Source organism: Hippoglossus stenolepis, chromosome 2 (genome assembly GCF_022539355.2).
Source record: "Hippoglossus stenolepis isolate QCI-W04-F060 chromosome 2, HSTE1.2, whole genome shotgun sequence".
Lineage (NCBI taxonomy): Eukaryota > Metazoa > Chordata > Actinopteri > Pleuronectiformes > Pleuronectidae > Hippoglossus > Hippoglossus stenolepis.
In genome coordinates, this window is record NC_061484.1 from 17,653,482 (window position 1) to 17,668,575 (window position 15,094).

At 44.0% G+C, this 15,094-nt stretch overlaps 1 protein-coding gene across 2 annotated transcripts in view; it reads left to right on the top strand.

Moving 5' to 3' along the window:
* The window catches only part of si:dkey-117m1.4, a 17,997-nt gene extending 2,903 nt beyond the window's left edge, over positions 1–15,094 (top strand). The window contains exons 2-9 of one of the 2 annotated variants that reach the window (XM_035177276.2): positions 4,835–4,929; positions 5,264–5,342; positions 5,554–5,908; positions 6,806–6,880; positions 7,363–8,495; positions 8,739–9,568; positions 9,855–10,103; positions 13,226–15,094. In XM_035177276.2, the coding sequence (XP_035033167.1) occupies positions 4,835–4,929; positions 5,264–5,342; positions 5,554–5,908; positions 6,806–6,880; positions 7,363–8,495; positions 8,739–9,568; positions 9,855–10,103; positions 13,226–13,479 (3,070 nt within the window). In that variant the 3' untranslated portion in view covers positions 13,480–15,094. The remainder of the gene's footprint in view (positions 1–4,834; positions 4,930–5,263; positions 5,343–5,553; positions 5,909–6,805; positions 6,881–7,362; positions 8,496–8,738; positions 9,569–9,854; positions 10,104–13,225) is intronic. The other variant, XM_035177284.2, reaches the window with a different exon arrangement.

Consider the following 15,094-nt stretch of genomic DNA (forward strand, 5'->3'; position numbering starts at 1 on the left):
GTGTGTGTTTGTGTATTTGTTCAGGAAGGAGGTGTGTGTGTGTGTGTGTGTGTGTGTGTGTGTGTGTGTGTGTGTGTGTGTGTGTGTGTGTGTGTTTGTTCTGCAGTCAGTAAGAAAGGGAGGGGTGTGTGTCAAGGGGGAGACAGACACAAGGTTTGTGTGTGTGTGTGTGTGTGTTTGTGTGGCTCCTAGACAAGGGCAGTGTGTTTGTGTGTGTCATGCAGAGGGAAGGAGAGAGTGTTTATGCATCTACTTTGTTTATGAAAGAGGAAAGGACAGTTTGTGTGTGTGTTGTGTTGTGTGTACGCATGCTCCAAAGAAATGTATGTGCACTGTGTGTGTGGGTGGTATGGTAAATGTGAGAAGGAGGGGGTGTTGATGGTGTGTGTTTCTGTCTGTTTTATTATTGAGGATTCTGTGTGTGAGAGAGAGAGAGAGAGAGAGAGAGAGAGAGAGAGAGAGAGAGAGAGAGAGAGAGAGAGAGAGAGAGAGAGAGAGAGAGAGAGAGAGAGAGAGAGAGAGAGAGAGAACACGTTCTGCATGAAGGATGGAGTGTACAAGAGTCTTATGAGTGAGTTTGTACATGTGTGTGTGTGAGTGGTGTTTGTGTGTGATCCAAACGTATGTGGAGTGAGGACTTGAAACAGTTGCGTGACAGGAGGTTGTGTGTTTGTATCCGTAAGCACTCTAATTGTTTGTCTGTGACTGAGAAAGAATAATGAAGTGAATGTGTTGTATGGAACGTGTGTGTGTGTGTGTGAGGAGAGAATATGTTGTATCAGATATGCATGACTCTGAGAATCTGTAATGTGCAGATTGTATGTGTGCTTGCTTTTCTTTTGTGTGTGTGTCAGAGAGAGAAAAGTGTGTGTGTCAGACATGGAACATGAGACTGTGGGTTTGGTTATTTGAGAGAGAGAGGCAGAAAGAAACTGAGCACAGGGGAGAGAGAGAGAGAGAGAGAGAGAGAGAGAGGATGTGTGTGTGCTTGAGTGAGCTTTCCTATGTGTGTATGTGCGCATGTGAGCTTTAGAGAGAGGGGGGAGGGGTGTGTGTGTGCGTGCATGTGAGCTTGGCTAGAGAGAGGATATTTGTGTGTACTCTCTCTGTGTGTGTGTGTGTGTGTGTGTGTGTGTGTGTGTGTGTGTGTGTGTGTGTGTGTGTGTGTGTGTGTGTGTGTGTGTGTGTGTGTGTGTGTGTGTGTGTGTGTGTGTGTGTGTGAGTGGTTGAGTGTGCTTGCATGCCTGTAAGCCTGAGAGGGAGGGGTGTGTGTGTAAGTGTGTGTGTGAGTGCGTGTATGTGTGGCTGTTTGCGTGCCTGGGTGTATGTGTGTGTTTGTGAATGCATGTGGGCCAGAGAGGGGGGTGTGTGTGTGTGTGTGTGTGTGTGTGTGTGTGTGTGTGTGTGTGTGTGTGTGTGTGTGTGTGTGTGTGTGTGTGTGTGTGTGTGTGTGTGTGTGTGTGTGTGTGTGTGTGTGTGAATGCTGTGTGTGTGTGTGAACGCTGTGTGTGTCTGTATTTCTGCTCACGCATATGTGAGTCTTGAGTATGGACTTGTTTGTGTATTTGTGCATACATGTGGGTTGGCGGGAGGGGGCTGTGTGTGTGTGTGTGTGTGCGTGTGTGTGAGTGCTGGCGTGAAGAAGGGAGAGAAGAATGAGAGAATCGATCTGGAGGGTGAGACAAAATGTGACAGAAATGGAGGGAGAGATTGAGGGTCAGCTCACTGAGGGAGCGGAGGTGAGACAGATTTGGTTGGCAACAAAGTGCTCAGAAACTCACTGAACCAGAACTGAACACACACACACACACTCGCTCAGAAAACCCAAAATAATCCAGCAAAATATAAACTCTGAGGAAAACTATGTTTTTCTGGGAAAAGTCCTTGACCTGTGGAGAGGGAGTGCAGCTCAGGACTGTTAGTTCAGCCTGTCTGTGTAATGTATGTAAGCGTGAACAACTGTGGCAGACAACTGAACCTCTAATGATTTGTATTAAAGAATATCACTGGAACTGTATTGTGAAGATATGACCACATCCTGTTGTAGCTCAGCAAAATAAAATATTCAACCATTCTGTACATGAAAGCTACAACGTTTGTGTTGCACATGTGACAAGTTGTGTATGAAAGTGAATTCCCTTAGACATGAGCTTGATTTGTCAGAATCATGTGACCTCACTGTCACCTTGTCGGGTTTTTAAAGAGTTTTTACCTGCTTTTCACGTCTTAATCAGTACAGAGAGTTTGCCCAGTTGTCGAAATCAGACATTAACTATAATGTCCAAATAATTGCATCTGGTCATTATCCAGACTGTCATATATGAACAACGCAGGAGTGTTCACAACTGCAGGAAAATCTGTTGAGGCAGGAGGCAGGATGTATAAATTCCGCTGTGGAAATCGTGTTTTTGTTTACAGCACCAAGCATCAAACCTGACGTCAGTTCTTATCACCAAAAGCATTCGAATCCAGTTGTCTTTCTAAGTTGACATTTTCGTCAGCATCTAATATGAATATGGCGTCTCTTTTTCACCCTGAGCTATTTTTATTCGTTCTTTTTTTTTCTCAGTTTTGCGTCTGTCGGGTGTTAGAAACTTCATCAACACACCCACTCGCTCACGGTGAATTCTTTGGGCAATATACTGCTGTATTCTCACATGGGCTCACTCGGACATTCTCAGGAGTTTCATACAGCCGTTGAGTGCATGTCCGAAAGTAAGTTAAGTTTGACATTGAATTGTGGCTCCATGAGAGCTACTGAAAGGCTCGTAAGCAGACATTGACTCAAGATAGGTTAAGTATACAGCCCTTTGTTTGAAAATACAGATCTAAAACTGCTGTGATTTTTACAGTACAGTCAAGCATACTCATCAGTAACAACAGTGTGTTGTGACACACGTGTGTTGTTGAGTATTGTGGTTGCTGTTGATAATCAGTGTGTTATCAAGGCGGTTGAGCTATTTGTTGTGTAGTCTTGTGATCTTTACAGTTTTGTGAATAACAGTTTGATTTACGTCTTAGTTAGTTGTCAGCGCTGATGAAATGTTCTTTTTTGAAGTAGACATCTTCTCACACGTTACCGGTTATTTGAACGCTGGAGCTTTATCACAGTTTCTTAGTTATCGTCATGTTGGATTTTATTTTCAATGCCAAGGTTTGTTTGGTCAGTTGAGGAGAAAAGCGTCTCGTGAGGAAAATAAATAATTTTTACACACGTGAGCATAAATGCAGGTGCACACTCTTTGTGCACACTCGCTTAAACACACACAGACATGCGTGCTTGGTATCACGAGTCCAGATGGGAGTAGAGCGGATCAATACAAAGAGAGTGGGTCTGGTTGATATCTCTGCTGAATGAGTATCTCCCCCTTCTCTCTTTCTGTTTTCTCTCTGTCTGTCTTTCTTCTTTTTTTTTTTCTTTAAATTTTTCTCGCTCTGTCTGTTTTCTGCTGCTTCACTTTATTTCTCCTTTTCCTTGTTTTTTTCTTCTTTCCTTTTTTCTTCTCCTCTGTTTGGTTTTTTCTCTTGTCTGCATACACACACACACACACACACACACACACACACACACACACACACACACACACACGTAACCACACCACACAGACAGTAATGAACACTTCAAAATCCAAAGCACGATCTTCCTATGGCCTAGTTTTAAGAGCCTCCAATGTCATGTGAGTAAAAAATAGACTGAGGAAAACAATATTGAGATCTGTGGTAGCAGAACGAGCCCAGAATCGGCAGAGGCAGGATCCGCGTGGCTCGTTCTGAGCGTGGTGGTTTTGGCATGGATTTAGTCTGAAGAAGATAATCTTGCTTGCTAGCCATTCTGGGCTCACACAGGTGGCGGTGTTCGAGCTCTCTGGGGTAATGGCACACTCCCATAGTGGTGATCCAGGGGTCAAAGCACTCGGCTAGTAACACTAACTAGACAGCAGAATTGTGCAATTGTCAGTGTGGTTATTATATAGAGGTTACTTTTTACAAAATCATATCAAGATAGATTAAGTGTTGATCCGTCTAAATAATGTTTAAAACAGATTTAGTTGGTTGTGTGTCTCCTCCTTGAACCTTTAAGTGATGAAACTGTTGATGTTCACAGTTTGTGAAGCATTACACTACTCACACTTCTGACCTCTTGGGTCTTGATTTATTTTACATCTTCAAGTAATTGAATTCATAACATGCAGTGTCAACCATTCAAATGAAGTTCTTTATATAGTAGAGGTTGTTTTATTTTCATTCAGACAGTTTTTGTTGACTGAAAAAATCTATGGTGTCCAAAGGGGACAATATTCCCATTCACACATCAAAGTTTGACAGCTCAGTGAAATAAATGTCCTAGGCTGAAATGCAAGAGAGGTTACCTCTAACCACTCGGGGTTGTTTGTAGCCACCAAACAAACCTTCTTGGGCAGTGTGTGAGCATTCGGACTTTAATGCTGGGTTTGATTGAATTTCTGAATCTGATGAGTGGTGAGGAAAGATGGCAAATGTTAAAATTCTGTTTGTTCGGGAATGTATTCACAGGGAGTTTTGCAGGGTTTAGAAAAAGTGTAAAACCCTTCACTAGACTTATCTCATGCTCCAGCTATACACAGTAAAGAGCGTTTTTGGTTTTCATTGTCTCACTACTATGTCTTTGTCACTGTGTTTTTTTATTTGTTGATATTTTGTTTGCTTATATGTGAGGTTTAAACTCAGTTTGTATTGACACATTAGGTGGCCATCAGCTTATTGATCACTCTCTGACCTGATTGATGTGAAGTTTGGTCAGCAGACCAATTGATTAAATGATAATTGTGTGTGTGTGTGTGTGCATTTTCTGCAGGCGCGGCTGCGGAAGGAAACGGAAAGGGACACCTGTAAAAGTCTTTGTTACACACACGGAGGAGGAGAGCGTGCCTGAACACAGCTTCAGTCCAGGTGTGTGTTTGTGTGTGTTTTATCGGCACGGCATATTCTTACTGTCATCAACTGTGAATGTGTGTGTGTGTGTGAGATTGTTATGGGGGTGGAGCATGTACAAGTGAGTGTGACCTACTTCTGTGCATACATGCGTGTGTGTGTGTGAGAGAGTGTATGTGTGTGCTTGCTTACATATGTGCTGCGATGTGCACCTGTGTATGTGCTTCAGGAGATCGGGTGATGACCTGTGTGTGTGTGTGTGTGTGTGTGTGTGTGTGTGTGTGTGTGTGTGTGTGTGTGTGTGTTACACTTATATGGAATCCTTTTATACTGACTGTTCCTGTGCTCTCAGGTGATCGTAAGGAAGCAGCAGAGAATAAACGTCTGACACTGGATGGACCCTTTTACACAGAGTCTGTGCCCCACAACTGGTGAGTAGACAGGTTTTTTTTGTGTATGTGTGTGTGCGCAGGTTAATAAATAGTTAAATAGTTATCAGAGGTCTGTTTAAACGCTGCTTCTTGTGCTCAGTTTTTTCAGTACTTTTTTCAGGAACCAATCCTTAGTTTAGTCTGTAACATAACAGAAATTTGTCGGAATATCTTGGAAACTGATGAATCCTGAACCCTCTTCACCTCCCAGTGGTCCATCAGAGCAGGCTCATGAGAGAGACTCCACTGGATCCAAGATCAGCTCCTGCTCGGCCTCCACACCAGCTTCCTCAGCACCAACCCCAACACCGCTCCCCGCTCCTGCCCCCGCCACGGCAACCTCGGCTCAGGCCCCGTCTCTGACTCCCGCGTCCACTGCTCCGGCAGCTCCAACGGCCTCTGCTCCGGCCCCAACAGCTAGCTCCTTCCCTCCCTCCCCAAACTGCCGCATTCGGGAGGTCCACTGTGGCAGCCAGGTGCGGCTGGTTGTTATCGCCATCCGGGACATCACCAAGGGGGAGGAGATCACTGTGGACTACAGTTTGACCGAATGGGGAGAGAACCTGGTCAGTGCCTATAAATCATTTATACACTGTCAAATTATTCTGTTAAGTTTCCTAGTATAATTTTTCTTACCTGAACTAAACCTAAATTCTACTTCAACTCTGATCGCTTCATTAGGTCAAGTCAAAGAAATGATATTACTCCTCAATTTTCCTCAAGCCTCCATCCCGTAAAGGCTTCAGATAGGCAACCATATGTGTATTCACAGTGTTGATCAGCTACACACACACACACACACACACACACACACACACACGCGCACAGACACACACGCACACAGGCACACACACACTACACAAACACAGCTAAGCAAGGCACGGGGTTACCATGGTGATGGCTCAGCTCCAGGTCTCTCTCTCTCTCTCTCTCTCTCTCTCTCTCTCTCTCTCTCTCTCTCTCTCTCTCTCTCTCTCTCTTCTCTACCTATAGTGCTTTAGCAACAGTAACCATGGTTATTACATGACATCTGTTCTTTTAATGGATCTCATTAGATCAGATCAATTTACTCAAAAAGATTAAGAAACCAGAATCTGTTCACAGAAATTGAATTGACAATTTGACATCAGAGGTTTATGTGGGACCAGGGTTGTTTATACTTCCTCTGAAACATATTATTGGCTGATTGATTTATTCTAGTCATTGTATTCAATGACTAGAATAAATCAATTTCTGACCCCCCCCCATTTCTGACTGATGAGATGTTGACAATGTTACAAAGCAATATCTCTCTTTCTGCTTTTGTTTGGCGTGTAAGTGTGAGATTTTGAGTCCTAATCAACCTGTGCTCACGACTAACCGGTGGGTTGTCCTCCCGCTCTCTGAGTGATGGCTTGGCTGATTGTGATGGCAAACATGAGGATGTGCCGGATGTTGTAATGCAACTGCTCTGTGTCCTGCAGGGTTTCCGTGGTACCGTGTCTCCAGTGCAACACGAGTGTAACTCTGACACTGAGAATAACAACAATATCAAAAAGGTAACACCCAAATTTAATCTTAAACCCATTGTTGTAGAAAGCAATCACACTATCCTAAATTGTTCCCCTTAAATGTTAGCTGGTGAACTTACTATGCTAGCAGTCCCAAGTTTTCTTAATATTAATAGTAAGTGCCGATTATCAGCATAAAGACAAATATTACTTAAAGTGGCTATAATCAGTAGCGTTTCTGTTTTATATATTTTGAGGCAGTGCACAACTTCAACCAAAATGATTGCAGCCATTGCTACAGTATGTCATTACCTGACACTGCAGAGACTCATAGCAGGAAGTGAAGTTATGTGGCAACACCTGGCTGTGGTGATAGAGGTAGAGAGTAAGAAAAGAAAAAGAAAGTTAAGAGAGAGAAAGGTTGATTAAGTAGATTTTTGCTACCTTTTCATATCAACTCCAGCCATTGGTTAACTCAAAGTTTAGCTTTTTCTAATGGCAATTGATGATATTTTCTCCATCACTTCCAGGAGGATGAGCCCTTCTCTCTGTCAGCTCAGCAGCGTCAACAACAGCAGCAGCAGGACTACGTCACCCCCTCTTGGTCCCTATCCCCCTCCTCCTCCCCCATATCCCACTCTGATGCCAGTGACTCAGATGCCGGGGATGAGGACAACGCCAGTCCTCGTGGACGTGCACTACGTCGCCGCAAGAAACGGCGCGGCACCCCTTCAAAGAAAAAGACCCCCAATCGGATGCCACCCGGGCGCCCTTCACCAGTCTCCCCTGCCGGCGTTCCGCATCACAACAGGCCACCCCCTTTATCCCATCCTCCGGCGCAATCCTCCCCACCCTGCTCGTCTTCCTCGTCTCCAGTTAAGCCTGTGTTCAAAGCTCCGGCTCCACTCGGCGCCAACAGCACAAGCAACATCAACACAAGTGTCCCTAGAGGAGGAGTGTCTATAGACTCCATGCGCCAAACCTGTGAGTACTGTGGCCGCCACTTTCGCTCCCTGGGACGCCACTTAGACAAACACCACGCACACCAACCAGAAGTGTGCTCGGCCCTTGTCGAGCGCTACACACAAATGCCGCGCCTGCATGCACACAGCACAAACCCTACCACAACTCACATACACACTCAGCAGCACTCAAGGTCGTCACAGGTCGCGGTACAGAGCCGCAGCTCAGATCTTCCTCAGAGTGGCGTCCAGGACCTCTCCATGTCTCCACCCACTCTCACAGCAGCCAACCAATCCCCAACCTCCTCTGGAAGGACCTCCACCCCACCACTGCTGACTCCTCCACGAGGACAGAATGCAGTGCCAGTTTCTGTTCTTAAGAGGAGCCCACCCCCTGTGGCTGTGATGCAGCCAAGGAAGGGAGCAATGAGGAGGTTTAAGAAAGACCCACAGGTGGAGGATGAAGAGGATGAAGATGAAGAAGATGTGGAGGTTGTGGAGGTAACGAGGCCCAAAGAGGAGGACGATGTAGAGGTGGTGTGTCCTCAGTCCTACAGCAGCAAGTTGGCCAAAGAGATGGAGACACCAAAAGAGGAGGAAGATGTGGAAGAGGAGGAAGAAGAGGAAGAGGAGGAGGAGAATGGAGTGATGGAGGTGGACGATGAGAGTGGTGCCGAGGATAAAGATAAGGACTTGCTGAGGTAAGTTGTTCTTTGTCTGCTTTGTGAGCACATTCATGAGATTGTGAGTGTGAGTTAAACATATTACAAAATTATAATTTGTACTTCCTCTTGCATCTGTCTCACCCTATTTTTATAGCATCATATAATTATTTAAAATCAAACAGATCTAGAGATCACAATCATAAATTTGGAAGGTTCATAGGTTCACTTATGATACAAATCAATATACTAATCGTCAACTCCCTCTCTCTCTGTTTTCAGTGGTTCAGGGCGTCACCACTTGCTGCCCCTGCTCTCGTCCTTGTCCTCTCTGGTCCTGTACCTTCGTCGTCTCCAGCACTCTGCCTTTTTGTCCTTGTCTCGGCAGTTGCAGTCAGCCGAGGCCTGGCGCCTTCTCTGCCACTCCAGTCTGGCTCTCCTAATCCTGTACAACCGACGACGTGAGTGCGAGGTCTCCAAACTGTCCATTGCTGAATATCGTGCTCGCATCACTCCCCAGTGCCCCGTTCCCGTCCCACCTGGTGCCCCTCCAGCTCTCACCCCACTGGAGGCCTCTCTGTCCCCCTTTGAACGCCTTGTCCTTCCTCATCTCCCTAGAGTTGGAGTTCAGGGTAAACGTGGGCGAGTCCAGCCCCTTATCCTCCCCCCTCACTGTGAGCCATGTCTGGAGCTCTTACTGCAGACACGGCAGGATGTAGGAGTCGACCCGGCAAACCCGTATGTGTTTGCCAGGCCCTACCACTCCCCCGCCACACCACTGCGAGGAACTGATCTCCTCCGCAGCCTGGCCCGCTCTAGCGGTACCCGCAATCCCCGTGCCCTGACTCAGACCAGGGTTCGCCGCCAGGTAGCGATCCTGACCCAGCTGTTGCTTCTGGGTGAAGGAGAGGAGCCTGGGCAGCCAGGAGGCAGCGCTGTGGAGAGGCTGGAGCACTTCCTCGAGAGGGAGTACCATGTGACACAGAGCTGTGCCGGAATTGGCCAAGACCCAGGCCTGATGGGCAGAGTGGGCCGAGTCGTGCTTTGTGGAGAGAGAGATGGAGTCCTGTTCAGAGGAATGAGCCTGAACCACATCTGCCTGGAACTGGATGGTGAGTTCGATGAAGAGCTGAACGAATGAGTGGGACAGATGTTTTGTTTTGTCGTCCAAGGCAAACTGTATCTTCCTTTTCTCTGTGGTGTCAAACAAACTCTGGCTGGAAAAGGATAATAACTTCTCTTCCAGTTTGTGTGTTTGTGTGTGAATGGAGTTTTATTGGAAACATGTAAATTGGTAACAGACGAGACTAATGAAGTTCTTCTCTTGCTTTCCACTCCTTTCTTACCTCCTCTTTCCCGGCAACCCCCCTCCCTCCCTCCCTCCCTCCCTCGTTCCAGTTATGTCAGGGAACTCTGCAGACTCATACTCAGAGGGAGAGTCTGATGGGGAGCAGGTAAAGGAGAAGCCAGAGGTACCCACCCCTGCTCCTGCTCCGACTCCTACACCTACCCTGCTCTATGTCAGGAAGGGCAAGAACAATGGGCGGGTGGGACGACCAAAGAAGCTCAAGAACGCCCAGTCTACCCCTCCGCCTCCTCCGGCTCAACCTATAAACCGCAGGAGAGGCTCAGGTCAGCTCACATCAGGTTTGTTTAGGTTTTAGAACTGAAGCGCAAAAGGAAAAACTAAGAAAATGAGACAAAGGGTGTTTTCACACCTGTTTTTATTACAGTGTTTACATTTGATCCAATTAGATTTGGTTTCACATTGCACTTTAGGGAGCTGACTCAAGCCTATTGCATGGGCTCCTTCTACCTATACTATTGATTTGTTTGTAGACGGGTATCTGATGGTGTCATGGTTCAGTTTGATCCGGGCTGAGACCACCTTTCTTGGCTAAATAAAACCTTGGTCCGTTGGTCTGGAACGTGTCTGAGGCACCTTTCACAAATTTTGGTTTGAACTAGAATGTACATTATGAAAGTCCGGACAAAAAGGTAGGTGTGAAAGCCCCAAAAAGCAGTAATAAGTAGTAGTAATCGTGGTTGTCTTGAGTGTCTGAGTGTGTGTTTGTGCATACAAGCTGGCATTAGTATCAATGTAGATAGAGGAGAAAAATCATGATAACAAAAGTGGTTCAACTGCTCTGAGTCCGTATTTGAGGGTGAAACACAAGAGTAGATGATTGTCTCAGCAGGAAAGGTTCACTGGTCGAACTGTGGGAAATAAACACTGCTGAACACGTACAACAGACTCAAAAAGTATGTTCATGTCTAGAATGTAAAGCCCATATTCAGAAATCCCAATTGCTTAACAAGGTGTGACATCCTCTGTCCTTAACCCTTTAAAAAGAGTTAGGACTAACTAGCAAAAAAAAAATCCTAACAGGGGGAATATGTGATGACTTCATTCTGTCATGATAGCTGATAGGAGACTGATATACTAACGTTACTGTCTCAGTCAGGATCCTCTGCTTGAAAAACAATAAAGCTATGTCCTTGGAAGGTGACTATTTTAGATACAATTATTTACATTTCTAATTTGTAAATCAGATTAAAAAAAACCTCAATGGATAAATATACACAGCAAATACATGAAACGAGTAAAGCTAGTGACTTGATTGAAAATGACCTAGATCTGATTGTAAGTGGCCTACATCTTCATCAGTCAGTGAAGTGTGCTGCAGCAGTGTAATTTAAACATCTAAGGAAACTCTTTAAACTCTATTCCTAGTTGTGCTTGCTTGTTTTCTGAGCAGGGGGCTGAGGGCACATTAAACTCAACGTGCGGGGTTGACATGGCTGCCGAATCCATGAAGCATATATGGAAAATATTCTGCCTTCAAACGAAAGGTGTGAATTAGTTTTTAAACCATTTGAAGTCACAATATGTCCCCTGTTGAAGTATTGATGTGAGTTAGTTTAAACCCCTGAGAACTTAGTTACAATATCATGCAAATTTGTAAAAAACCCAACTTGGCAAGTCGAGTTGACCGACTGGAAGAATCTCCGTTATTTCCCCAGTGTGTTTTGGCAGCGGGTTTTCATCAGGTTGATTTACGGAATGTGTAAAAAAAAACAAGAAGGCTAAATCATAATCAGTTATCCAATGAGAGCTAGTAACACGGATGGCCTTGCTTCCTCAACAGAAAGATTCAAGGTATAAGTACCCAACAAAAAAACATATCTAAGATAAAATATCATTTAAAACAGTTTGTTAAACACTACAGAACCTTTATTAAATAATTGTAAAAATGACTATAAATCAAACATGCTAAAATGCTTCATTTATAGTATATCAATAAGTGTTAATAAACAACACTGTGACTTACACTATTAAAAAGCCTCCAGAAATAAAAGAAACGATTGTCAGTATCTACTCTTGAGCAGCTGTAAAATTCTTCGCCTGTTCTCAGACAAATACAGTACATGACATGTCAGTTATAATTAGACTATAGACTGTTGATAAATATGGATGACATGACTGCTCCCTAAAAGTTAAACCAAAGCGTCTCAATCTCCCCCTGGTGGCTGGCTGCAGTATAAAGCCAGCCTCCTCTATGTTAATGTATTGGACATAACCCTAACCCTAAAAATTCAAATTACATGTCAAATACATTTTTCTCAAAGAGGGTTTCTGTTATTTTAGGTATTTTGTATGACCTAGATTTTTTCAGTGTTTTTCAAACTAGGTAAAATTTCACAATTGACAGCTGAGACTTAGTGATTGATTGATCGGGCATGTGTATCGAAAGACCTTGTTACTTTCTTTCACATTTGTCACAAACATTCACCTGGATTTCATTTTGGGGGTCAAAGGTCAAGGTACAAAGTATGTTTATGTTTTATGATATTTTAAGATAAGCTAGAGGGAATTACTTCAAATTCGGTACAAACATTCACTTTGACTCAAAGATGAACTGATTTGATTTTGGTGCCTGGAGGTGACCTCACGTCCCTGTGAATGTGATATATTAGGACTGTGTGGAATTTCATTACATCTGGTACAATTCACTTAGACTCACTGATTAACTGATTCGATTTCAGTGGTCAAAGGTAAAGGTCACAGTGTTTCAAAAAATTCACACACAAAAAAGACATAAATCTGGAAAACAAAAGTATGTAGAAATTTGTACATGAAAACTTCACGGGTTCGGCGGAGGCATACAACCTCAGTGCAGTAATTCTACTTTTTACTCAAGTTGAAAACTTTTCAACTTACTAGGTTGGAAGCTATGTCTATTTGCATCCTTGTGTTGACTTTGTATGTAATCTCACCGTAGGAAACTTAAGCTATATGTTGGGTTCTGAACACACCAGTAATCTATTGCCTAGCAATTTAAATGTCAGATGTTCTTCTTTTGATTGAATTCAGTGAGTGCCCCTCACCTATGTGTTCTCTAATTAATCAAGTCCCGGAGGCTCAAAGTTTATTCTTAGCCTTGATAACAACTGAAGAGACAGTCATCTAGTTGCTGCAGCTTTTCATCATATCAGCTGATCTTTATCAGCAGACAGAGAATGAACTTGAATGAACCTTAGCTTTTTTTTAGCTAAGTATTAGCTATGTTTCTACTGTTCCCTGCATAATTTCAACATTTTCAGGGACCTGTGCACATTTGCAAGTTTGATCCTCAAGAGCTGTGAGTTTTGACATCTCAGTGTTTGTGGTTTAATGTGTTTACAGGGTGTGTGGTGGCAGAGGTGTTACAGAAGCTGTTAGAAGACGTGTAAACTCTAACTCCTTTTCGTCTCTTCTATTTTTGTAGGTAAGCGAGGCGTCCTAAAGCGTCCCTGGTCAGAGGCGGAGCGTGCGGCCGTCGAGGAGCACCTGACCCGAAACATCACCGAGCTCCGAGTCCCCGCCAAGGCCGACTGTGAGCGCTGCCTGCAGCAGTGCCCCCTGCTGGTCAGCAACCACCGCGACTGGCGTGCCATCAAGTTCTACTGCCACAACCGCATTCAGCTGCTGAAGAAGAACCAACGGCGTGACAGCGACCCACAGCCCCTCACCGTCTGCTGAGAGGGGGCATCTCAGAGTGAGGGAGGGAGGGAGGGAGGGGGCTAGACGAGCTGATCAGAACAGATTCTCAAATGGTACCCTGCTGCCCAGGAAATGCACTAATTTTGAGAGGACGGTCATGAATTTCACTCTACCTTCCTGGTAGCGTGGTTTGTGTTTTTAAACATGGTTTCTAATTTGACTCCTGATGGCATTTTTATTCTCAGCCAAACAAGAACAGAAATTCCGATTTCCGCTGCTCTACTTTAAGGTCTTAAAGATGACAATGACAATGAGTTTTTAGGGTGCTCCTGTTTTCAGGGTTACAGTTCAAGTCTTGTCAAAAGCAGTGCACGTGGACGGGTGCCCTTTGAGACATGCCTTTGGGTACTTCAGTGACCACGGCACTGACCGCAGCCTGTGTTGTGTTGTGTTGTGAATGTTTTTTTTTTTCCTCCTTCCAAAATGGACACACTAAACTGAAATGTAAACAAGGGAGGAGACTGAGCCCTACAGTGTTGTTATATGAACGTCGTGAAGTAGCATTAGCGTTTTATGCACTTGGAGACGTCAACAGGACAAATGGCCTTAGTCTGGGCCACACTTTTCCTTAATAGTGGCTTTATATAATTAGAATAGGCCTAACTAATGCTAACCTAGAAGAATAGCCCGATCTTTCCTCAAACAAGCTAGCTTTCAAACAGTTGACGTCGCTATTCTGACTGGTTTCATTATATTTGGACCTCAAGGTACTAGGTGATGAATGAGTTACTCTTTTGCAGTTACAATGAAGTTTGTTCTTTTTTATTTACCGAAACATAACCCGATAGTAGGTTTTTTGAGTTGTGGATTTCATCGCAAAGAAAATTAAATGGCATCAGAATGTTGTGAAGTTACTGTTGAATACCTAAGATGTTTAGTTCAACCACAAAGTCCAAGAAACTTACTCTATGAACTGTCCTTGTCCTTTTCTCCATTTCCCCCCATTTCCCCCAGATGAACAGTGTGTTCATATTTCCTATTGTTTGTTGTTTTTTCTGCCTGTTGCACATTTGTTATTCAAAGAAGTAAAAAAAAAAGGCCAATAAGCTGGATACCACTTTGTATGCGGAAAAGATATTCCCGAGGTAATGTTTCAAAGTTTCTTAAAAAATAAGTGGGCATTTATCATAGAAGTGATCGTTCTGTGTTGCCACATTTGTTTCGTCGTCTGTGTCGACTTTTCCAACGGCTAGAGCTCATCCTGTACTTTTTCCCGGCCACACTACACGGTTTGCAGCTCGACCAGATTTTTTGGTTTCTCTTCAGCGTTTCTGGAAATCTGCGTCCATCGGACTAAAACCTCCACGAAACGAAACTTGAAGTTATTTAAACCTTTTTGCAGAATCTTTATGTTCCTTCTTGCTCTAGCCTTGCCAGTTACATTGTACATAACAAATATATTATCATTATGCTAACTGGTTGTTTGTGCTAGACTATATGTAGCTTTTTTTTCATTTCTGAGTTATTGTATCTGTACATAAGCCTATTTGTAAATACTCCTCAGAGAAACAAAGAAAAAACACAATGTATGACATGCCTTGGTTATTGTGTTATGTTTTTTCTTTTTTATAAGTCTTATAAAAATTGAAAGCTC